The 26,879-nt window shown below is 35.5% G+C and overlaps 1 protein-coding gene across 1 annotated transcript in view; it reads left to right on the top strand.

The window, feature by feature from the left end:
• The window catches only part of LOC149532900 (alpha/beta-Hydrolases superfamily protein), a 278,963-nt gene extending 253,397 nt beyond the window's left edge, over positions 1-25,566 (top strand). The window contains exon 13 of the mRNA XM_089805113.1: positions 25,377-25,566. Within this exon, the coding sequence (XP_089661239.1) occupies positions 25,377-25,454 (78 nt within the window). The 3' untranslated portion in view covers positions 25,455-25,566. The remainder of the gene's footprint in view (positions 1-25,376) is intronic.
• Positions 25,567-26,879: the final 1,313 nt, after the last annotated feature.

The raw sequence follows: 26,879 nt of genomic DNA, 5'->3' as shown, positions 1-26,879 counted from the left end.
AAGCAAGAATGATCTTCAATCGTCGGTATAGAATGCACACATCAAACTTAGTTGATATCGTTATTTCTACCTCTCTAATCAATATGATCATACTATAATGTACCCTTGTTTCAATTGTTCTAAATTCTCCTTCAAATATTACTTGACACCTTTTAAACCCTATGTTGTTACTTACACCAAATTATGATTACTATTCTTCTTTTTGCGGATGATGTGGTTCTTCTTGCTTCTTCTCCAGAGAGTTTACAGAGGCTTATGGATGGTTTGGCTTCCTTTTGTGTTTAGAGATAGCTAGCAATTAATTTGGCTAAGACCCGGATTATGATCTTTAATTGCCTAAAGACTTCTTATCTTCATTTCTTTTTCCAGGGGCAGGAGATTGAGATTACCTCATCTTATATGTATCTGGGAGTTATGTTTTCTGGGCCTTGCTTTAGTATGAGACCGGACGTACAGTCTAGAGTTTGTAAGGGTATGGGCTCTCTTGCTTTGCTTGAGAAACAGTGTTTTAGATACCATTTCCGGGATACCCCGTCCAAGTTATCCCTCTTGGACTCCATTGTTTGGCCAGCTATTCTTTATGGCTCTGTGGTTTGAGAGCCTTCTCTCCTTAGTTCTAATTGGGCCTTGATTGAGCGAGTTCAGACATTGCTCTTACGACTCATTTTATTAGATGTCACAAATTTACTCCTCATAGTATCATTCTTGCCAAGTTTGGCGCTCATCCCTTTAGTCTTGCAACTATTTTTGATATGATTTGGTTCCTTCATCATCTGCATGGTTTTGCGGATTCAGTCAGCGACCTTGATAGTTATTATTATCTGGCTTATTGTTCTTCCACAGTTATTGCTAGTTCCGATACTAGATCTCGTGTTCATTGCTAGTATGCCCAAGTAGCTTCTTTGTTGAGCTCAATTGGGATCGATATTCATTGTCTCCCTCATCAGCTCTCTTTGGATGCCCTTACTCATCTCCTCCCTTCTAGAGAAAAGTTAAATGAGCATATCAGACTTGATATTTACAGACAATATATTATTACTACCTAGACTAACCCACACAGTGGCTTATGTTCAAGGATGACTTTTTATGCGAAGCACTTTCTGGAGACCAGTGATGGGATTATTGTTCACCCTAGTTACCTTTCTTGACGGTGGAGTCATGCTGTTAGTATCTCTCTAGGGTCTTCTAGAGTTGGTTCTCACCATCTTCGTGCTCAAACAGACCATCATATTGACGGAGGAGAATGGATTTGTAAGCTGTGTACTTTAGTTGAGGTTAAGACGGAGACTCACTTTATTTTTTGGTGCCCTATCTTTTATGAGATTTGAGGGACATTTTATAGTCTATTTCGGGAGTGCTATTCTCTCTCTACTTTCTTCAGTTATTATGACCAGCAGTGTCTAGCGCTCTATCTTCAGGAGGCCACTTTGCGTCGAGATAGTACTCTGCAATCACTACTTCCTCACAGGCATAGTTCCGATCAGCCTATCACCACCTTTTTTGCACCCTTGTTTCCTTTACAGGGTGTGCAAAGGTGGGCTTGTTCTACCAATTCAATTGGTAATTCCAGATTTGTCAGACCTGTTGGTTCCCAAAACCGCAAATTGGAAATCCAAGAGCCTGCCACTTCTCCAATAGGATTTCTCAATCAGTTATGGCCAACGAACGGAAATCGCTTAGATTCCCCTGCACTTCGGGCTCCGCTACATCCAGGCGAGTAAACCTTTACCTTAACATTGACTGCCTGATTCAAGGCTTTTCTATAGCGAATTTAAACTTTAGGAGTTTTTCAGCTGGCAAAGTCCTCGAACTCAATAAAATTGAAACTGGATGCTGAATACTTGATAATTGAATGTTTTATATAAATTTTGCTAATAACGAATTTGATGCTTGCAGGAGGAATATATAGATTTTCTAACTTCAATAAAAATACCAGTGCCTTTGCTCATTCGGGCGATAGTCAACTTCGGTGAACTTTTACATACAACTTCATAATGGTCAATGCACTTGTACTGCCAATAATTTTGATAATCCAGATGCGACAGACCAATTATAATGCAATCTTAAATTAGTCCAGATTGAATTTTAACTCCACTGAGACAAACTGGACACAGTTGCGAAAACAATTAAATATTTCACAACACCTATGATGATCAAATTTAAAATGCTAATTGACCATGTCCACTTATCTGATAACAAAATCATATACAGAATTTTAAAATATAATTATGAAGGACAATTCCCCTTAGTTTAAATCTCTATGCCGTTAATAATAAACAAAGAACATTTTTATTTTATTATTAAAATAAAATAATTTTATAATAATAAAATAATGGAACTTCAATATAAAATCATACTAAACCCTTATTCCTCCTTACAATAAATATAAAATGCCTCTTCTCAATATGAATGTTCGGATATCTCCTGTTCTATTTTCATTTGAATATCTCCCTATTTATATTTTAATGAGATAGGGATGTGACTCTTCAAAAAGTCATTTATTTAACAAAATATATTATCACCTTCATCTATTAAAACCGCACCACTTCATTATTAATAACTAATTGATACTTTCCCTTTATACATCTTGTTTTTTATCCTTTAATGTATTTATTTCTTCAATCTTGCATTTTATCGGGCTCATTTTCTTATAATTTAATTGCATCTTTATGAGCACTAACGATTATTAGACATTATCGGTGCAACTTCAATATTATTTCCTTAATATGATACGAATTGATGATAATCTCTACCGATTTAATACTTTGAGACTTAGGTATGTATCGACTGATTGAGAATGGATGTGGTGGATGCGTGTCACTGAATTGGAATCTCTGCGTGTATAACACTAGCAATGTATTTCTGAAAGGTCCGTATAATAAAAAGAAGGCCCATTCTTGATGCAACTTGGAAATGGTATTTCAAAGAATCAGGATGTAAAGTCTTCACTGCCCTTGCCATCATACAAACCTTAGTCGCATTATTCCAAATGGCTCCTTATTATTACCGTTTGTGAAACTTTCAGGTCCATTCTCTTTGTATTAAAGTTATTAGATAATGACTTTGCAACTCTTGCTAACTCTGATTCAAAACTATAATTTTCTTCTTATCACCAATCCATAAGTCAATCTCTAGATGTCCAGTTGCCACAAGTATATCTCTACCTTGTTTGATTTTAATGTGCCGTCTTCAGATTTGACTTTGTCCATTTGGGCTTTATTGAAATTTCTCAAACTCAACCTAGCTCCTTTAACAATATTTCTCTTGAAGTTTAATCACAATCTTTGTGATTATATCAGGCTAAATGTAAATGTGCCTTTTTGTGTCTTTGTCCATGTAAAGCAGTCCCTCCATGGTTGACGGCAAACCATATGGATTAGTATTTGATACATATTCAAAACTATACATAGAGTCAATTCTGTTTTCTGAGTGTTATTAGAAACCTCATCTGCTTGTCCACCATTGTTATCGCAAGGATTTGGAATGGTCAACAATACTTTCCTCCCATTAGTATCATCATGCCTTACTGTTGGAGGCTCCCATATTCCTTTGGCTCTGTATCATTTATGTTTGAGTATCTCATCCTAGTCTACTTAGCCACAATCCATAAAAACTTCCCACTTTTGCCCAATCTTAACAAAAATTGGAGGCTCAAATTTTGAGCTCCACCAAGACCTCACAGGGGTTTTCTACACCAGCGATGCTCCTCCACGAGTTCTCAGAGACAATTCAGGGCTCCTGTTCACTCACAGCCTTATCCTTTTGTGGCTAATTTCTTTTTGCTAAGAAAGGACTCTTAGTCTTTTTCTTGTCCTCTCTCTTCTTGTTTCTTGTGTTTTCTGTTGTTTTGTTTTTCTTGGACACTATTTGGTGCTCCTGCTACTGTCAGTTGTCTATTTGTAAACTCTCAGTCCCATAGACCTCTTCTAGTCTTTTGTTGGACATTAATAATTTTATCTTATCTTATCGCCTTCTTTGTGCTTTCCCTGATTCTTTGTTATAGTATTTTCCCCAATAGTGATTATGATTAATTACTTCTTTACTAATAATCAATTGACTATGATTATGATGGTTTCTTTACTAATTGGTGGCGTTGATGTCACCTCATTATCATACCATAGATTAATACACCACCAATTATCGATTAACTTAATTACTTGTTTAACTCAACCAGAACAGTGATCATAATATTGTTTATTGTTTGCCCATATAATCATTGGTGATTTCTAACTATCAGATCATAAGTACTGACTAGTAAACTCGATGACTATATTTTTCTAATCAACAATCTTTATTACTTCTCTGTTGTTATTTCTGTATTCAAATCACACCTTTCTCCAAGATCATAATCACTTTTATCAATACGTCACAATGGTCTTTCCCAATTGACTGATCATCCAGTATTAATATAGTGTTCCCCTAAATCGATTCTATCTGATATCTTCCCTGAACTATTTCTTGATAGTTTTTTTAATATTATTTGTTTTACAACAAGAGCTAAATGGGCATGTTAGACTCGGATTAGCCCTCCAGGGGGCTTGTGCCCACGGATGGCCTTCTACTTTGAGTGCCTTACGGAGACCCGTGATGGGATTATTGTTCATCCCTTTTACTTGATCCGGTGTTGGTGCCATGCCCTCTACATCTCCTTGGGGTAGTTTAGAGTCAGCTCTCATTGACTTCGGTGCGAAATTGATCATTTGTCCAGAGAGGACTGGATTAGCCGCCTTTGCACTTTATCTAAGATAAAGACTGAGATCCATTTCATCTTTAGGTGCCCCATCTACTACGAGTTCAAAGGTAGGCTCCACTCCTTATTCAGAGACTACAGATCCCTTTCGGCCTTTCTCAGTTATTTAGACCAGCGGTGTTTAGCTCTTTATCTCTGGGAGACCTCTGAGCTTCGAGACCACATTTTATAGCTCATGTTTCCTCAAAGCCAAGCCTCTGATGAGCTCATCACCATTGTTTTTCGCCTACGCCCCCTTCGAGGACATGAAGCAGCCACCTCCTACACCCGTCTCTAAGCACACCTGATCGGTTTGGCCTCATCATGGATTCCTCAGATAGTGACACCCCATCTCCAGTGTTTCTCAAAGACAGGCTTGAACCGTTTCTTGTCCTGGGCCTTACCCTTCGGTGTTAGATTTCTTGGTATTGAGAAAGGATAGCTAGTTCTTCTCTTGTCTGTTATTGTTTCCCTTATTTTGCTTTCTTGTTTGTTCTTTCCCAGACGTCGTTTGGCACTCCTTCTGGGTCGCTCTTTTGTGTACTGTTGTATCTTTCAATCCCTTGGACCCCTATTGGTCTCTTGTTGGATATTAATATCATCATCTTATCTTATCTTATTTGCAATAGTTATCTTTGTATCTCATGCAATCCTTTGTTATTGTTTTTCGTTCTTCCGTGCACTACTTGTTAATCATCGAGGCCTTTTTAATATCATTCTTTCTTGACTACGGATATGCAATGATTTGATATACATATAAATGAACTATATGTTATGTGTCATCCAATGCTATTGCATACTGTAATTGCCGCTGACCTTCATATCTTTCCTTTTCGTAGTGATTATTGCAAAAGATGTATCTTTGTATAATTCTAGACGAATGATGATAGGCCTTATTGTTAGTGGAAGTTTGGTAAGGACAAAGAGGCATCCACACCATCAAAATCACCCAGGGCAATCCCTGGTGGGCTCTTTGTGAGTCATTCAACTTCACCAGTGGACCAAGGACCTTTTAACTTTTTATCTAAATTAAAAAAATTAGTTTGAAATTTAAAATCTCTATTCTAAAATATTGTTAAACCCTATAAATTATAATTTTCTACTTCCACAAAGATAAAAGAAAATTTTTAAATTTTATTTTATCTTTTCTTCAATTTGTTGGAGGCATATTTTCCATTTGCTATTGATTTATGGGAGCTCATTTATGTAATAGCAATAATTATTGTGTTTTTTTAATTTTATCTGTGTGTGTGATTCTTCTTTCTTGAGTCTTCAGAATAGATTTCACCTTGTTCATCTTACTGCAATATAGCTTGGAATCATATTACCTGATTGGGATGTCATAGCTGGTATGATTTAGATAGGGAGTTGATAACAATAATCCCCAATTTGCCATGCACTAACCATAAAGTAATTAGTAATATCAATATCCATCCCGACTAATTATTTCAACATTGATAAGCAAATACTAAGATGAGATAAGCTATTTTGGGCTCCTAAATCAGGAGAATATAATGTGAAACAAGGTTATAGATCATTGAATGAAGACAAATTTGAACTACGAAAATGACCCTATAAACTTTGTTGGAATTCTTTGCTTTCACCTAAAGTTGGTGCTTTTGCATTATTGGCCTTGCATAATTGAATTTTAACTAGTTTGTAGGCTTGTGGAATTTGGCAGTGCACAATCCATTAATTGAATTCTTTGTGGTGAATCAAGAGAATCAGTATTCCACCCACTCTGTATAGATTTGTTGGAAATGGGTTCAAAGAAAATTATTGTGGAACCCTTTGCCTATTTCATTACTGAGTCTTTTTTCAATGTTGGCCTCAAGTTGAAAAAGTTTTTCTTTTTATTGCTTTATGAATGGTCATTCTCGCATTGATAGTCAGGAACATAGTTGGAAAATTCGCCAAAGCCAAAAACTCGCCAAGGTCTGAAAAATAAATTCGGGGAAAACTTGGCCTGTTTTCAGCAAAAACTCGACAACTTAAAAAATTGTTTAAATTCAATTAGAAATGCACTTTTTTTTGTAATTCAACGAGAAGCTATGTCCAATGAGTCAATAAATGAGAACACAAATCAAACAAGCTTAGTCTAGATATATTTAAACACAAAGTGGGTACAAAATCTCATTCTCCTGAGGAAGGTTCATGGCTGAAAGCATAATAGTAAATAACTTATGTAAAAGTAAAAGTAAATACATCATTCCAATTGCATCTTCCTCTTCTCAATTCTAATAAAAACTAAGGGAGAGGTAAAACTAGAGGGCCTAATCTTAGAAGTCTACACTAGCCATGATTGTCTTCTTGCTTGGTATGTCTATCTCAGTTTGTGGCTTGTCCTCAATCCTAGATACAACTCTGCCTCTAGCTTCTCTTGGAACTAGCAGTGACTACTCATTCAACTCAATGTCATCCAATGTGAAGCCAAATCCATGCCTTCCTCCATAGCCTGTCTCTTCAAATCATTGATGTCACCCTCTTCAAAAACTCCACTCCAAACCCGCTACAAATGTGTTTTAAACCTGCCTCAAGTCCACTTCAAATCAATCAAAATCAATTTGCAAGTGTTTGGAAGAATTTACCCTGAGCAAAATACAAGTGATGGAATGAGAAATGAAACTAATTTGGGCCATTTTTTGCCCTTAACTACTGTTATAAAACTACAAGCAAGTTTTTAAGAAAAAGTTAGCGAGTACTCAACAAGTTCTTGCCAAAAATTCTTCAACTTTTTGGTGCCAGTAGAAGTCACAAAAACTCGCCAAGCCAGAAAACTCAACCAGTTTTTGTAACTCAGAGAATACTTTGCTAGTAGTCCATCTATGATCAAGAACATATGTTGAGAGCATAACATGAGAATCTTCATGAGAGATCTGAGTGCATTCTTATACAAGTTGGAATCAAATGTTCTAGTTTTAAATGTTACATGTCAAAAAATTATGTGCTAATAAGTCCTTCAAAATTTGGGATCCTTTGGTTTTGAAGATGCGGCCTTTCTTTTCTTTTCCTAATCAAGGGGTATTTCATCATAGAAAGAAAATTGATAGAAGCTGAGCTAAATGAATTCTTCCTCCACCAAGTTTTGTGTATACGATTGTTGAAGCTCTACTCTAAACTAGTACTCTATATAATGACCCTGCTCAAATCTGATTGAAAACTTCCGATTGAAGGCTCAAGAAATTTTGTCAAACACTTTGCATACAAGGGTCATATGACTGATATAACTTTTTAGTTTGCTAAAATGACTTTTTTTTTCAATTTGCATCAATAAGAATGCTTGCAAGAAGACTCTAGATTGTCTAAACAATGACCTAACATGAATGTGCAACTAATTTTGGCAATATTCAATGCACATATATGATCTAAGCATGAGAAATGAACACCTACAGCCAACTGACATTTTTACAAACAGTTGGTATGCAAACTAACCAGCTGATAATAAATGATATTGAATTGCTCAAATGACACTAACAACTATTATCTCCTTAATTGCAATGAAATTTCTAATACAATGCTCATGAAATATGGCCAAGACTCTTGGCATTTACATGGTTTACAAAATATGATAATGTTGGTATAATGCACACCTACCGCTGAAACTTATAACACCTAAAATGCAATGCCAACATAAATGATAAACAAAGGAACCTAGAGAAATGATGATGCCTTAGAAAAGAGCTGATGAAAGAATCAAGTTTCAAGCAAAATGAACTTCTCTTAGGCCCAATCGATGCTTTCACCCAGCCGCCCCTGTTCTTGCGTGGCAATACTTTAGAAAAATAAATGCAGCCTCTAAGCTCCTCGAATTTGTCCTTGAAATGATTGTCTCGACGATAACAATTGAATGCAACAATACCTAGAACCATCGGATACCTCTAAGTGAAGATATGAACAAAAATATGTTTCCAATGATGCCCCAGCAGCAGTATATCAGACTTCTAAATAAATTGTAGATGTTGCAAATCACCTCCTCAATGCAAATTCGTTGAAGACTATGAACTCCAAAAAGTCTCCAAAGCAAACACCAATCAATATCATACAAAACTTGGCCAAAGGCCCCAAAGTTTTAACCATGAAGCACAGATGAAAGTCTGAAGTAACTTTCTCCCCAGCTACAATAATTCAAGTGATATTTCACACCCTCAAACTTGCCTACCAATTGAGAGTTTTCGTTCTCAATGGCTAATTGTGACTACTGCAGAAACCCTAAGCTCCACAACCATCAAACATCAACATCAACAACAACAAATCTGCCTGCTGAGAATGAAGCCCAGGATGCCTATTTATTCTATTTTCTCCACTTTCTCCAAAAACTTCTAAAACATTATTTTATTTATTAAATGACTTTATAAAATATTTTATAATTCAAGTCACTTTATTAAATTAATTAAATATAAAGTTACCTTTTAATATTTGTTTATTTGATAACTTTATAAATAATTAACTTAATACCACTTATTTATTTAATTAAAATAATTAATTAGTCATCCTCATCAAATATTCATTATTTTGGACAACTTAATTAATTAAATTAATTAAATCAAATTACCTCAAAAAAAAAGGGGACATGACAGTCCGCCCCCCTTGAAATTGCTTGTCCCCAAGCAATCTCAATAACAAGTACCATTCTCCTCCACCTAGATCCCAAGTGAAAACTTGTGTAATGTCTGAATCCTCACCATACTCCTATGAAGAAATCATCAACATCAACAGTACAAAAATCAGCAACTAAGAAACTGCACTCAACACCCAAACAACTGACATCACTGACAAAATCATCTGAAGACCAACTGTAGATGCCGATAGAAGAAACCACTCTGTGGAACTCAAGCCAACTGAAACATTGACTCTGTCAAAACTCAAGTCCTTGTCTAATTGACACTCGCACCCAATCGCACTGTGGATATGACAATAGCCATACTGCCACCAAATCCAATCTCTGATAAACTATCCTAGGTGTGTTGATACTGCAGGCTGTGTAACTTGCAACTACCAATTCATCCCATAATGGATGGTAAGAAACTGGAGTCAACCTACACCTACGTGAAATCAAATCTTCTATCTCTAGGTCAAAAGAAAAATGATGAGCATACCCCACCGTATAATGCCGATAGGAACCCTCAAACTTCGCTACTGGCTCACCATCACTGAACTAGGAATCAGCAGATGGCTCCAATCTCTGACTCCGAGTGGCTGTAGGCTGGATAGGACCTTGTGCAATCCACTCAACAAACCCCACCTCAAAATCCCTGTGAGGTAGCATAGTAGAAAGGATCACTATAATCTCCCCAACCAATTTGCGAATAGCACTAGTACCTCGAATGAGAACACCTTCTAACACTTTATGCAAGTCCAGACGAACACCTGCACTATCCAGCAAATACTCCATGAACGGTTCAGTGCAGTAAAAATTATACGAGGAAGCATCAACATACTCCCCCGCACACCACAATGGATCCCTCTGTAAAGGTGGCACAGCCAACTGTACCACACTGTCATCTGTGTGAGAAGAATCAATCTGGAGACTCGACTCCACTGGTATCCCAAACTCATCAGGACCAAGTACTCTCAAATCCTGAACATGTGTGTCAGCCCCAACATGTTCCTCAGTAACAATTGCAGGAGCGTACTCACCACCAACCACCTCAATATACAAATGAACTGGGTCTGGAGCTAGTGTAGACTGCAAATGCTCCAACTCCATAGTCACCTCCTCTAACTGGAACTGCGACTCCTGTAGATCTCTCTATGTGACCTCCAAAGCCTCAATAGTCGCTGTGAGCTCATGGGTAAGCTCACTCACCTCCTCCTCACGATCCAAGAGTACCTCATAGGCTGTACTCCCCCACTCAACTAGGTGATCATGATCGGCTACCAACTGTAAGTAATCCTGTCTCAAAACCCTGACAGCTTCACACAAGGCATGAACCTCTGCCAAAGAAAGGTAACCACCGCTGGACTCATTTGTCATAGAAGCACCCCAACCAATAATGGCCAATAACTAACGAGCGATATCAAAATGCTCAAGAGCGGTAGTGATATCTCTCTCGCCAACTCTCAACTGGCTGGTCACATGGTGACTCTGCACTACGGGCCTCCTATTAACCGTTTCGAATACGCTGTCCACACTATGAGAGAAAGCTAAATCAAACGAACTCCCCTCAAGATCACCAACACTCAGTGTACTTACATCTGAGTACACCTCCACACTCTGAACACAAGCATCAGACTCATCCTCATCTAATTCTGAAGAAGCTGCTGCTGAAACTATCTCATCATCACAATCTCTGGCTCCCTCGTCCTCTGCAACTAACTAAGAGTCCAGATCTTGACAAATATTATCAGAGGTCACTGACAAAGTAACTCCCTCAACTGAAAAAGTAGCTCTGGCTGAAACAAACTCCTGCCACTTAGACTCTACCTCATCCTCATTCATCTTTAGCTGGTTCCTCAAACTGTGTAAACGATGCGGAGTATCTCTAGCTTCATCCTTGAAGTCCTCTTGAAGTATTGTGTGCCCAACATCTTCCTCCAAGCTGGTCTGATTTTTGTCCTCCCTAGTTTCGGCTATATGCTGGTCACCAACTACTGCAAACTCCTTGTAGAGGTTTCTAGATACCTCACTTGTAGAGACCTCTTGTTCCTCTTTCTCTTTGTTCTGTGATGTAGTCCTCTTAAACATGAAAACCATCAATTTATTTATCTTTTTCTGATTTTCATCCAACCTTTTCAAATTTTGTTTAAGCTTCTTCATATCCTTGTCCCACTGCTTCTGGGTACTTGAAGTAAACATGGTTAACTAATTGATTCAATGTCCAATCTACCCAACAGGATGGCAGGTCAATAGCTCTGATACCACTGTAATGACCCTACTCAAATCTGAGTGAAAACTTTTGATTGAAGGCTCAAGAAATTTCTTCCTCCTAGCTGCAATAATTCAAGTGATATTTCACACCCTCAAACTTGCCTACCAATTGAGAGTTTTCGTTCTCAATGGCCAATTGTGACTACTGCAGAAACCCAATGCTCCACAATGCACATCAACAAACATCAACATCAACAACAACAAATCTGCCTATTGAGAATGAAGCCCAGGATGCTTATTTATTCTTTTTTCTCCACTTTCTCCAAAAACTTCTAGAACATTATTTTATTTATTAAGTGACTTTATAAAATATTTTATAATTCAAGTCACTTTATTAAATTAATTAAATATAAAGTTACCTTTTAATATTTGTTTATTTGATAACTTTATAAATAATTAACTTAATATCACTTATTTATTTAATTAAAATAATTAATTAGCCATCCTCATAAAATATTCATTATTTTGGACAACTTAATTAATTAAATCAAATTACTTCCAAAAAAAAGGGGACATGATACTATATTGTTTGTGAGCACAAAAACCTCTGCAAGATTTGGCAAAGACCTGAAATGCTTTGAAAATGCCTTCATTATTTTTGCCATGTTGAAAGTTATCCATCATCCAATTCATCAAGGGGTTCTTAATATCTGCAATCAAATCTCCCCCTTAGACAATGCTTTTTGTTTTGTTTCTAGAGGAATCATCTACGGTAGTATACATCACCGAGGGGTACATATTGTTGGGTGGATATTTTGCAACCGACAGTTTTGGGTAAAATCCAGTCGCAAAATAAGATGACCAGCCACAATGTGTGAGACAGAGTCTCTCCTACCTTAAAGGGAAGGCTCCCCTTTTTCAGTGTTGCTTGGATCAACTCAAGGTAAGCAAGAAGTTGAGAGATTTTGTAAAAGGTGTTATTAATATTCTTTCCTCTTAGCTTTAAGGAAATAATCCACTTACCTACAGAACAAGTAATGCGCAAGATGAAACCTCAAACTACACTTCTATCTAAAGTTGTAAATGGTGACACCAATAAACCAACATTAACTCAAAGGCTAGCTGAAAGCATACCAGTTTGGCTCTAAGTCTTGTTTTAACCTATTCTATAACTTCTACTATTGGGGCACAAAGACTTTCAAAAATAGGGAATCCTAACTATTTTTTGTGAATTGGAGATGGTAATACTAGCTATAGTCAAAGCTCCTAGTCTATGTATTACTACAACCGCTCCCAGTCAAAGCTTTAGCTCCGGTTGCTTCTTAAATCACTATGCTCTATTATTGAACACACAATAATAACATGAATCAATGACAATAGGCACAAATTACAGTCAAAGCTTTGAATCCAATTGCTTCTTTTATTCACTTTTCTCCCAAATTCATACCACACAATCAAAGTTATACTTGCACAAATGTGGCAGAGCTTTCTTGCATACAATAAAAGATGATTTTTACAATGAGGGAGCACTCCTCTATATAGGTACAGGAGATGAGAAAAAGTGGGAACAACTCAACCGACTTGGACCTAGTCTAACTAAAAGAGAAAATATAGGGTTACATGCAACTCGCATTACATCATTTACCTACACATGTAACTTGCATTACATGTAATTGCACATGTAAGTCGTATTACATGTAGTTACACATTTTCATGTATTACATTCTCTTCAATTACAAACATGAAAGAAGAAGAAGAAAAAAGATGGAAGAGAATTGAAACAATCGTAGGGATTGTCTTAAAAGGCCTTGTACTTGGCGATGCTATCCCAGATGATAACATGATTGAGAGTTTCTGTATTTTGTGCCATTGCATTCACCTTGATAACCATGGTGTTGCGTCTTTTGATAGCTTGACTCTCTTTGCTGAATTGTTCGTTGTCATTTGAAAACTTGGTGTGATCAAGCTTTTCTTGCTCAAGTTGTCATGAATTATCCTTTGTAGATTGACACATTCTGAATTCTCTGACACTTTGAAAACCTTCTTGACGATGTCCGGATGTAAATTCAGAATAGCTTTCCATCAGCACCTTAACTCTTTTTTGTGTTTTTTTATTTTGGAGTAAAGTGCTTTGCGCATGGGAATGCATTCAAATAGAGATCGTTGATTTCCAAAATGTGACTTAGGCTTTCAAGATGTCATTATTGCATAAAAAATGATTACATGTAAGTGCAATACGCAATGGGGAATGGAAAGTGAGATGAGATGCGAATGTAGATGAAGGATGCACTTTACATGTAAGTGCGGGTAACGGATGAGATGTAGAGCATGGAAAGACACGGAAAATGGAAAGGCATGTATTTGCATATGGAGGCATGAGTGCACACATGGAAAGGTGAAAATAGAATCAAGCTTGAAGGAAAATGAACTTTATAGTTGCCTTAGATGAAAAGGTGAAGTCAAAGCACATGGGAATGCATGCATATGACATTTTTGACTTTTCAAAAAGTGACTTTTAGTCAAAATTGGGGTTTTGAGATGCCATCACACATAAGGCATTTCATGTAATAGTGTCATGCGAGTGAATGCAGAAAACGAGATGAGTGAAAATGGAAGCGGAAAATGGGATTACATGCATGTGCGGATGTTGAATGAGATGAAAAACATGTAATCGCATTTGTTAGATGAGATGCAAAGTATTGCGATATGGAGGATGGAAATGGAACGTGATGATGCTTTCACATGAAAGAAACAACAAGTTCTTGAGAAAGAGCTTATGACTTCTCCAAAGTGGCGAAAACCGACAAGCAAGCACAAAGCACAAATCTCAAAAGAAAAACGTACCTTTGGTATATGAATCAAACATGTCAATATGCAAATTGCTTTCAAGTGCAAATTCAAATTTGAAAATTGGGAAAAACTCAAAAATATGTAAATGAACCATTTCATCATTTTTAAAAGAAAAATGCACTTTCCATGGCAACAAAATCAACAAGTGGTAATCATCAAGCAATAATGTGCATGGAAATAGCAAAAGATAAGCATGATTTGATGAGCAAGTTTGAAAATGTCCACTTACTTGGAGGTTAAAGAGCCAAAATAGCAAGTTTTATAGACTTGAAGACCAATTCTCCCTCAAATCCGGATTTTCAAACAACTTTTTGACTTTTTCCATATTTGCATGTAATGAAATTTCAATGGTCGAATTTGACATGAGAAGGCAAAAAATGTGGTCTCCAAAGACAATAGCATGCATTAAAGCTCAAAAATGACCCCTTGTGATCCAAATGTATGGGCTAAAATACCATTTTTTGAGTCTTTAGAACAAAAACATGACTTTTTAATGCAAAAATCTGAGCCGTTTTTGCAAAAACGTGGCCATAAAATACATGTTTTTGAGTCATTTTTAACTTGTGAATGCCAAATGCTAATACATGGATCCAAATGCAAAAAAGTGGATAAAAACCCCAACTTTCTAGGCGTTTTTAGCAAAAACATGATTCATAAAAGGCATGAAATGAATTCGTTTTTGGCTTCCAAGTGTAAAAACGTGAGCCAAGATGTATTGCAAATGATTGAGGATGCCAAAATGCCTCTTTCCCTTGCAAAAACATAATTTAAATCACTCTAAATGGATTTATTTGAAGAGTTTTCCAAAAACGTGCCCTTGGAAGGAGTTTGAAAAAACGTTTTTTAGCAAGATAAATCCATTGCCAAGCAAAAACAACCCTAATGGGAAAGATATCATGCAAATCCACCAAGTAAATCTCTCACAATGAGAAAAATCAGGTTTTTGGAGAGCAAATGCATGTGTTCTTCCAAAATTAGACCTTTTGGGAGGCACAACATGCTTTAAAATATGTTTTTGATCAAAATCGAACCTTTTGGGGTGACATGCATATTTTAAAAACTCTCAACAAAGAAAATCAGACCTTTTGGGGTGGAATGCATATTTTAAATGAAATCTCATGGTTTTAATGCAATGACACATTTCAAGTCAAATCTCACTTTTCAGATGCAATGGCATCAAAAAGGTCCATTTTTTATAGTCTTATGACTTTAAGTTGAACTTTATATGCAATGGCATGTAAAAGGTCAACTTTTGATGGATTTTACATGTAATGACACATAAAATGTCCACTTTTGGTGACTTAAATATGCAAAGACATGGAAAAGGTCCACTTTTGATGGATTTATGTTTCCAAGTTGAACTTTATATGTAATGGCATGTAAAAGGTCCACTTTTGATGACTTTAAGTGATTTAATAAGCACATGTCAATTTAAATTCATTAAAATATTACTTAAGTGGAACATAAATTATATTTACATATCATATTAACAATATAAGATGTAAAATCATTTAAAAAGTAATATTTACTAGAGCATTTGATTTAAATGTTAAAAATTAAATTGAACTATATAGTTAATATAGTCACTTAAGTGAAAAATCAAAAAGTAACTCAATTTTAAAATATAACATAAAGTGCACTATAGTTACTTTAATGAAAATCTATTTGATAAAGTAACTTGAAAATATAACATAAAGTGAATTTAAGTTATATTTTTCAAAAAGTAAATGTCAAATTAAAAATATAACATGATATTTTTAATTCATGTTGTTGCATCAAAAATGTCCACTATTTGGGCACTAAAATGGTTATATCTTTTGATTGACAACTCTGATTGAGCTCTAAGTTAGATCGAATCGAAGGGGAAACCGAAAGACATGAAATGAGCAAGACCAAAGGACTAAAAACCAACAAACACGAGCTCAAAAGCAAAGAAAATGACGATGAAGGCCTCAAAAATCAAAAAAAAGCTCGACAGAAAGCAAAATAAAAAGGGCTTGACGAAAGCCTTCAATAAAAGAGTCCATTATATCAATTCGTACTGATTGGTTGATCAATACTAACCAAAATAATGAAATAAACTCGGAGAAATGCAAAACTAATTTGAAAAAGTTTTGTATTGTTACCTACATTTTGTTACCACAAAATGTAGGACAATACATACACATCCTTTCATTTGTCATCCAAATTGTTTTCAGATTTCTTCATCCATATCTTCCACATCTTTTCTTTTTCCTCATTCACATCAACTTCCTTCTTTTCGGGAACAATTGTCTTCTCATTCTTTGTTTTGTAGAACTTTGTAGCTTGCCTTGTTTTACTGCATTTGTAACATGTCTGACCTTGTCTCAAATCCTTCCAATTCCTTTTTCCATTAGATTTGCACTCAACAACCTTGTGGCCATTTTCGTTTTGTGCATAACAGTATCCACTGAAGGATTGTACATTTCTACCATTGTTTATATTCACAAATCCATTTCTCATCATTCTACTTCTGCATTCATTTTCCTTATGTCCAAACTTATTGCAAGCGTAGCATTGACCATTAAATGGTTGTGATTTGTTCTAACATCTACATTTACTAGCTTTATTTCCAACCTTGTTACATGAAAAGCATATAACGTTGAAAGATAAATGGTATCTAGTTGAGGTAGGGGCAAGTTATCTAAAGTTAGCTAAAAGATGCAAAGGAACAAATTGCAAAGAAGCATAAAGTTAGCTAAAAGATGCAAATGAACAAGTTATCTAAAGTTAGCTAAAAGATGCAAAGGACCAAGCATATCACTCTTGCCATTAAGTTTTAGGTTCTTTGCAATTTGTTCCTTTGCATCTTTTAGCTCGTTTCTCAATATCACAATCTCTTCTTCAAGCTTATTGCTATCATAAGTCTTGCTTTGTTCTTTAGCATTTTTAGTTCCTTCCTCAACATAGAAATTTCTTCAAGCTTCAAGTATTCTTTAGATTTGATATGCAACTTTGTCTCAAGATTGTTAGTTGTTTTCTTTCCTTCTTCAACTTGCCTGTCTAGTTGAGTAACAATTGTTTTTGCTTTCTTTGATTTTTCTTCATAATTATCCATTTCAGCAATTGCAAACTTCAATTCTCCTTCAAGATCCACTACTGCATCAATATCTCATCCTTGTGTCTCAATAACACCCAAATCCTTCTTAGATTCAAACATAGTGTTCAAATCTCAAATCGCTCAATTGTTAGGTTATTTGTACAAGATTTTTTCTCTAATGCCAATTGTTGAACACTTCTAGATGATGATAGAGGGTGCGGGGAGGGGGTGTAATGGACATTTAGTAAAACTTAACCAATTATTAACCATTTATTCCAGTCATAATGACCCACCACTAAAGTTATAATGGCTTTTGCTGGAGCTAGTGTTATTTTTGTTGCTTCTGTTAGGACCTTGCCTTCAGTTGGCACTAGTTTTTGGTTCTGGTACTAACATCTCTACGAGGGTTTTACCTTCTTTTGGATTTGTGCAGTCTACTAAGTCTTTGTTGGTTTCGATGGGGTTTTGTTGTCATCTGATGGAGTTTTTCCATCTGCTGGGTCTTTGGCCAGGGTCTTGTTGTTTGTTGGAGCTTAGTTGTCTGGTGAGGCTTAGCTAGCTTTGGTTAGTGTTTTATCTCCCTTAGTTGGGGTTTTGTAGTCTGTTGGTACTCAATTTATGTCATCAGGAGACGGAGGGTCATCAATTGTTGGAGCTATGGTTGGGATTTTGCTATCTGCTGGAGTTTCATCCTCTGTAGGGGCATTGTCGCATGCTAGTCAAGTTTTGGTTAGAGCTTCATTTGCTGCTGATTTTTAGTCTGTTGGGTCCTTGTCTGTTGTTGGAGTTTCTCAATCTAAAGGGTCTCTGTCATCTTTAACAAAGATTGTGGCTGGGCCCTTGATTCTTGTGGAACTAAGCCTAGTGGTGGCTCGAGTTCAAAGAAAAGGGCCCATTCCTTACTTCTAACCCTATTTGTATCACTTTGGAGGAGGATGTGGTGAAAGAAATTGAAGATGCTTCGTCTTTTTCGATTATGTTGTTTTCAGGGTCTATGGTCGAGTCTTTCTGATTTGCACGATTAGATCTCGTCTAGTCAGGAACCTAATTTATTTGGTATTTTTCACATTTTCCCTATGGCCAACATTTTTCTAATTGCTAAGTTTGAAAGTGTTGTGGATATAAAGTTGATTCTGTGTGATAACACTTTCTCGTGGTCGAGTCATGATCACCTGTTGATGGTGAAATTGTGGCAGCCCGATCTTTCTTCTGCTTCTAAATCCTTTTCCAAATTTCCAATTTGGGTGAGGCTACCCTACCTTCCTCTTCATCTTTGGGTTGATTACTTTTTGGAAATTGTTGGAGATGCTATTGGGGATTTCTTGATGGTGGATGATGAGTCATCGGATATTATGCATTCTACTTATGAGAGGATCTTGGTGGAGATGGATATCTCTAAGGGGTTGCCTGAAATGATCAGGTTATATTATCCTAAGGGATTTTGGATTCAAACTTTGGACTATGAAGGGGTCCCGTTTGGATGTAAAAGTGTTCTAAAATGGGTCATTTGGCAGCCCAATGTGGATTACAAAGGGTTAAGACCAAAAAGTCTTCTTCTTGGTGGAAAGGTGCCTCTTCTAAACATTATACTATTACTAAGAAGAGCTTCTTCTAGATTATTGCGTAGGATTCTGCTTCTATTGATATTAGGCCTATTGGTCCTATGGAAGTCTCTCCTGATGATTTAGCTTTGATTGAGGATTTTGGTGCTTCTTCTAGTAGTCTTGATGCTGGAAATCTTGCAGTGTAGCTAGTTCATGTGTTGGTTTTGCTCCAGTTTGGCCTCTTGGTAAATCTTATAGTTCCTCTACTATCATTGATGGCTTACATTCCTTCAACAAAACTTTTGGGTTCTCTTATTTTCCTCTGGGTTTTTCTGTGATTGTTGGTAATGTTAGGTTTGTTGTGTCCACTTTGCTGGAGGAGACAGGATGTAATAAGAAATCTGCTAGTGTTGGACCTGTTAATGATGTTGTTTCCTCCATTGCTAGTTCTGATATTGTTGGGTTTGTCCAAAACCCTCCAGCTGGTTTTGTAGCAGTTGTCTCTTCTCATGCTTCTATTTTGGGGACTCTTCCTCAGGATTGGAAAGAGAAGGCATCTATGGTTTAGGAGGGGTGGATCCCAGTTATTGGAAAACATCATAAGAAGTCGTCTCCTCATCTTTACGTGACTTTGTGCTCCCAAAAGAAGGGAGGTAAAGGAAAACCCTAGCTTTTTCCTTGTTTAGTGCAAGTTGTGGGATACTGGTTTCTTATCCTTTGGGTAGACTACACTTACTGTTATTTTCTTATTCTCTGCCAGTCTCTTTTGGTCTTCATTTGTGTGGTTCTTTTCTCTACTCTTGTGGTTTTTCTTGGGTTGCTTACTTTTTTGTTGTGTTACCGGGAGACGCATCTTCCACCCTTCGAGATGTCTCAGAGACGGAGATGCGTCTCCAAGACTTTTGAAGTTTCTAGAGACTTTGAAAAGGGTAGGAGACTTCATGATGGAGTTTCCGAAAGTCTCCACATCTCTGAAACAAAAAAAATGGAGTCTCTTGCACAGCTCTGCCTTAAAAATAAATTAAAAACATAGTATTATCATCATACTAGATAGTAGATGGATTTTGATTTTTGTGTATAGTTCAGTTTTTTGTTTGCACATGAGCGATTTAGCATCAAATGTATTTTTGAATTTTGAATTTCAATATGTAATGAATCTAATGTTAATCTCAGCCATTATTAATCTGATACGGTGATTATCATATGCGATATTCAGAAATCAAATATGACTATGAAATATGAAATGTGTTTTTTGAAATGTTCAAACTTCTAATGTTGAATGTTAATATTTATAACTTTTCAATGTTTATTATTCTTGTTTTCAAAGCAGTATGTTATGAATTTATGGTATCACTTAGAAATTTTAAAATTATATAAAAAAAATTGACGTCGCCAAAAGTATCCGTCTCTTGTTTGAAGAATAGTTGTATTGGTACTAGTACCAGAGACCTCCAAGTCTCCCCGTATCTTGGTAACCTTCCTTTTTTGGCAGCGTTGTTTCTTGGGTTGGCTATTGTGTGGCTTGTTCAACATAGTTGTATTTTGAGGCTGTTTAATATTTTGTAAGGGGTTTCTGATCTCCTCAAAACTTGTTTTTTCTCATTAATTGAAAACATTATTCCATTCTGATGGAGCCCAAATTTGGGCTTCCATTTTTGCAATAATGTGGAAGATTCATGTCCAGGGTTGTTGGTGATACTCATTATTTGTAAAAAGGCTTGTTGCAACCAATTATGAAGCACACAGTAATGGGAACAAACAAACAATATTAGCAGATTTCAGAGAAGAAAATCAAAACAAAATTTTGAATGATTGCTAATATGAAGACTAAATCAATTGGTGATTTACAAACATCATGTTCAGCTGATTATGGGTTGCTAAGAGAATTCTGCTTGCTTACAAAGCTGATCTGGAATGGGCCTCTGCTTACAAGTCATCTGGAGATGTAAATGAAATCCCAAGGAAGGAAACACCAAAACCTGAAGAGTCAATTACAGGTATCTTGAGCAGCAAGTGCAAGGCTTGGCAATTATTCCATAGACACAAGCACTAGGGTCACATCCATAGCTAGAGCAATACTGAAAAGTTTACAAGGCATGAGATTTGATGAATCGAAAATGTAAATAAGCAAGAGCAATAATCCTCTTCACAGCACAAGAAGCAATATCATGCATCTCTAAGTCATTATGAATTCTCAGTGATCAATGATTCCATGTTACTCATCCATATACGACTCATGGAAAGGAGTTATGTCATTTTGTTTGAGCCAAGACAGTGATTCACAACACAAAGCATGTATTTGGTGTATGACTTAAGCATAAATGCAAAACATAGTGGTTGATGTACATGTTTATGAAACAGAGCAGGTGTTGTCAATGGAGTTAGAATGAATTTAACTTTGCCACATCACCACCTGGGGAGGAATAACGATACAGGAGTCTTCAGCGCTTGTGGATATATCAATCTGGGGAGTACACATCCACTTAGTTGTTTGTAAATTCCAACGCAACCCAATGCCTGGTCAGTGATTAAAAAGCTATCAAGAATTCTGATAAACATATAGAAGACCAAATTTTTGAAAGTCTACATGCCATCAGGAGTCTTGTAACTTTGGAGGGCCTCATAAAAGAGATAAATATTAGCAGCAACCACATTGATATCGGCAAAAGGAATAAGTTCTTCATGCTATCAATTAAGGTCATCAGATTCTTGAAAGAGCTGCAGTTATAATAATAATAGAGATGATCGCATATTAAAGATATGTTTTAATCATAAACCTATGTTAATTAGGGTGAAGAGGCATATTGTTTAATTTTAGGACTTTTCATTTGCATATAAATATAAGATGCAAATAAGGATAAGGAGGAGACATATTTGACCTTAACATATTCTCAAGAAGAAGTATTTCATATATTCATTTGTACAAAGGAATACGGAGTCTCAATATGACATTGTAATATGAATTCATTTGTTTTATTTTAATAATAAAATAAAATGTCCTTTGTTTATTTCTAAATGGCATGTTGATTTGAACTGTAGATGATTCGTCCTTTGTAATAATTTTTTAAGAATTTTGTGTACAATTTAAATGTCAGATAAGTGGACACAGTCATTTAGCATCTTAAACTCGATCATCATAGATATTGTGAAATATCAAATTGTTTTTGTATATGTGTCTAGTTTGTCTCCCTACCAGAGGAGTTAAAGTTCAATCTGGACTAATTTTAATATTACATATATATTTGATCTGTCGCATTTTGATTATTTAATTGTTGACAGTATAAGTCTATAGAATATTATAAAGTTGTACATGAAAATCTTCACTAAAGTTGACTCTGTTGCCCGAATGAGCAAAGGCACTGGTCTTTTTTATTATTGAAGTCAGAAAATCTATATCTTCCTTCCTACAAGCATCAAATTCATTATTAACAAAAGCTTATACAAAACATTCAATTCAAACACTCAACATTCAGTTTCATTTTAATTGATTTCAAGGGCCTTGCTAGCCGGAAAACTCACCAAAGCTTAAATTCGCTTTAGAAACGCTCTGAATCAAGTGATTAGGTTCGAGGAGAAGGTCTAACCGCCTACATGTAGCGAAGCCTAAAGTGCAAGGGAGTCAAGGTGATTCTTGTTCGTTGGCCAGAATTGATTGCAAAATCCTATCGGAGAAGTGGCAGGCTCTTGGATTTCCAATCTACGGTTTAGGGAACCAACACATTCAATGTATGTGCATAAATAAATAACTAAAATAGAAAGAATAACACGACGCCAAGATTTTTATGCGAAAAAACCCATTGTGGGAAAAACTATGAGAATCACACTCACTATATGAAGGAGTAATTAAAATGTTTTAAGCTGGAGGACAAGGTGCTCATTGCTCCCGGTATGGACTTGTCGACTTAGGTGCACAACCCTAGGGCAATATACAAGGACTATTTAATCATTCAATAGTTTCCTATTCCTTGGTTAAAATATATTTGGTTTTGCAATTGAAAGAGTTTCTACTTTGACAAGCACTAATGATGTTCATTGAACCTCCTTCGATGAAAATGTGTTTGAATTGCATTGAGTGAGCTAACTTGATTCCAACCAGAGTATGATCTTTCGCAACGTTATTTTTTCCTAGAGGTTACTTCAATGAAAGACCTCTCGAATCTCACCCACTTCATTCATATTCACATGACCCACCCCTAAGACACCCAAGTTGATTTTTGTAGCTCCAGTCAAACTGATTGTGACAAAATCTGGTAGAGAAATACCCCTTGATTAGGATTGGGAAGGAAAGGCCACATCATCAAAAAATTCTAAATTGTGAAAGAATTTTTAGCATGAAAGTTTTTGAGGGCATATGACATTACTACTTCTCTAATGTTCGATTTCAAATTATATAAGAATGCGTTTGGATCAAAGAATTATTTTCTAAAGATTTTGTTGTCATGCTTCCACTATATATTTTGGATTGTCAATGCTAGAATGATAGACCTTAAAGATCCTTTTTTCAATTGAGGCCAACTCTGAAAAAGATGCAACAATAAATTATGTGAAGAGGAACTCCACTCTAATTGTCTTTGGATCCATTTCCATTAACAAGAGTATACAAAATTTGTAATAAGATTAGGTGTTCTACTGATTCACCACAAAGAATACGATCAAAGGGTTGTGCATTTCCAAGTCTCACAAGTCTATAAGTAGTTAAAATCCAGTTATACAATGCCAATCATTCAAAAGCATGAACTTGAGGTTGAGGGAAGGGTAAATTACTAAAATCTTTCCTAATGACATTAGATTTGAAATTCCCCTTCATCAACAACCAATTAATATTTTAATTTAATACTCCATTCTTTTTTCGAACAATCTTGGCCCTCACAAAAGCCATTATTTGTGTCTAAGGGGGGTATCCATTCCAAGAATCCTCCAGGAACAGATTTATTCTCCATTTAGTACCCAAGATAAAAAAAGGAGACATTACATCTTGACAAGTCATAAAAAAGTTCCACATTTGAACCTTCCATTGGATTTGCTATTGTAAATACCTTATTTGTTATTTGGCGCTCATTATACAATCCATTTTGTGAGAGGTTTAGCATACAGATTCAAGTTAATTTACTCCCAGTACTAAGTTCAATGCCTCCAAGTTGTGCAAATCAGCAGCTCCAAAAAACTTATCTTCACATATTATTATGAATGCAATATTATCATACTTATCTAATTCAGTGTTAAAATTTACACAACCTTCATGATACTGTAAGCTCCCTACAAAAATGTTTCAAAAAACTCTCAACTTTTTTTATTTTCTACTCCTAGAAAATCTATCAAACAATTCATTGATTTCCTACTCAAATATTTGCAGTCATTGAACAATTCATGGATATATTAAGAAATGGTGATCATGAATATTTTCACAAACAATTGGTCAGCACAATCTCTGCTGGTATTCAATGCCAAGATTCAATAGTGGTAGCATTTGACATGTTACATTAAATAACCATGCATTAAACCGCTAATATTTTATGCATCTTTCAGCTTAACATCATACATTTGGCAAATGCTAATATTCACATCAAAAAATCACCAAACTCATAAGTAACACCTTCAAAGGGTGATTATATAGTGAAAAGATTGTTGATTACTCCTTTAAATAACAGTAAGTATAATAGAAAGTACTACTGGAACCTTCAAAATATATAAGCCTTCACTGTTTGAGTTCAGAACACAGATTAAACAAATCTCATTTAATTTGTCCAATCAACCATGTATGATGTTTTATCAGTCAGACAGGTTTCATCCTTGAAACTGATTGCCAGAAGGGCTTTTGTCCATGGTTTGAAAAATGAACTAAATTCAGTCTCTCCAATGATTAAGGTTTTGTAAAATGCCTAGAATGAGCTTTCTTTCATCAAATCCTTATATTAAACATTTTTGAAATTCATTTCCCACCAAAAGTGACTTTAATTTTACTATGCAACTTAGTAAAATAATTAGTTATAAGTCAGTCAATGCTTCTTTTAGATAATTTATTTAGCTAATTAATAATTACGCTTATTATATCATAATTACCCTTTGGGAATGAAAATAGGATAACTGTCTCCATCAATCACTTATACCTATGAAGGGGATACTATAGATATCAACTTATAAGTTTACATTTCAAGTCTTCCAGTATATTTGGGAAAAGAATATGTTTATTTTTTTTAGACCTTGGGTTTGTTAATGATTGTTTATGTAATTATAAGTTTACATTTCAATTCTTCCAGTATATTTGGGAAAAGAATATGTTTATTTTTTTAGACCTTGGGTTTGTTAATGATTGGTTATGTAAATGATTTTCACATATAACATTTAAATTATTGACTGTTTTCAATCAATGTCTTTTGACAATAGGCTGGACATCAAGCCCAGGAAGATTATGGTGAAGAAATCGGTGAAGTTATTAGAAAAGTATTGAAAGGGAGAATTTAAAATATTAGCATTCATGTATTAAAAGATTCAAACGTGCTGTATTTTGTTTTATCAAATTCTGAAATTTTAAATTAATAGATATATGTATATTAGTATTTTAGATTTTTGTAAATTTTATGGTTTCCAATTCTTCAATATTTTGATATTTTGAAGGAAGCCGTGTGTTTCCTCCACCCTATTTTTTAATTGATTCATTAAGCTACTATTAACATGTGGATCACATCTCAGTTGTGGTATTTAATGTTTAAGATTACTCATGATCAAGAAAAACTCACAATCATAGATCATACATTATTTGTTCAACTCATAGAGTCATACAACCAAAGTTATTTCATGCAAAACAAGGCATTCCCTGAGCAAGACTGGTTACATTGATCTTTAATATAAATACCGCCAAGAATAAAATATAAGAGATTATTGAAGAAGTTGATGTGTGTTGGTTTGCACATTCTAGTGGATATCAACATCTCCAAGCCCCCTTGAGGGAGACATGGTTTAGATGTATGTAGGTCTGTGGTTTAGATACATTACAAAAAGTGCTTTACTTTGACAAATTACTACATGGAAGAGCAGAGTTATAATCAATTCTACACGAACTGAGCACCATGGTTCTATAACGTTGACCATCACCCTAAGGAGCCAAATTGTAGCTTTTGCATCTGAGAAAACACTTGATATTATAAAGTTTCATTATGAATGCAATGAAAGCACCCTTTCAAGCATGCCATGATACTTTGGTTAAAAGATTTAGACTTCTACAATATTGTTATAGCAGAACATATGTTTAGCCTATAGAATGTTTGGAGAAGGGAACTTGATCATCGAATCAAACAGTGCAAACTGCAGCCCTACATACATCTCAACCACGTCACCATTAATGGGGGCTTAGAGATGTTGATATCCACCAAAATGTACAAAAATGTGGAGTGTTGCATGAATGAAGTAGAATCATCAACTTTCGAAAGGAACAACAAGAGGCACCAAGAATTTGTTCTTGTTTTTGGACATAAATAGTTCTTATAAGGGTCTAGTGAAGCAACCACACTTTGACAACATATCTTCTTGAGGAGTAGGCTCCAAATTGTCCAAGTCATGTCCTATTATAGATGCATTGTGAGGAGAGAGTGTTAGGATTAATGAGTCAAAAATAACAATTACATGCAAATATAGCTAATATCAGAGAATCATTAAGCACACAGAAGAGAACACAAGACAAAAAGATTTAACTGGTTCACCTAATCCCTAGGCTACGTACATCAAACAACGAGTCCACTATTTTTATTATCTAGTGATTATAACCTAATTACAATCTGTAATCCCTTACAACTCAATACAGTCGCAATAAGCTATTATCTCATCACACATACTGAAATCTCTAACCCCAAGCCATTTTATACAAGATTTTTGCCACTTACAAAATTAGGG

This window comes from Cupressus sempervirens, chromosome 10 (genome assembly GCF_028749045.1).
Source record: "Cupressus sempervirens isolate cs-2001-9-10 chromosome 10, ASM2874904v1, whole genome shotgun sequence".
In the NCBI taxonomy this organism is placed as follows: Eukaryota; Viridiplantae; Streptophyta; class Pinopsida; order Cupressales; family Cupressaceae; genus Cupressus; species Cupressus sempervirens.
This window is presented reverse-complemented; position numbering and strand designations above follow the sequence as displayed.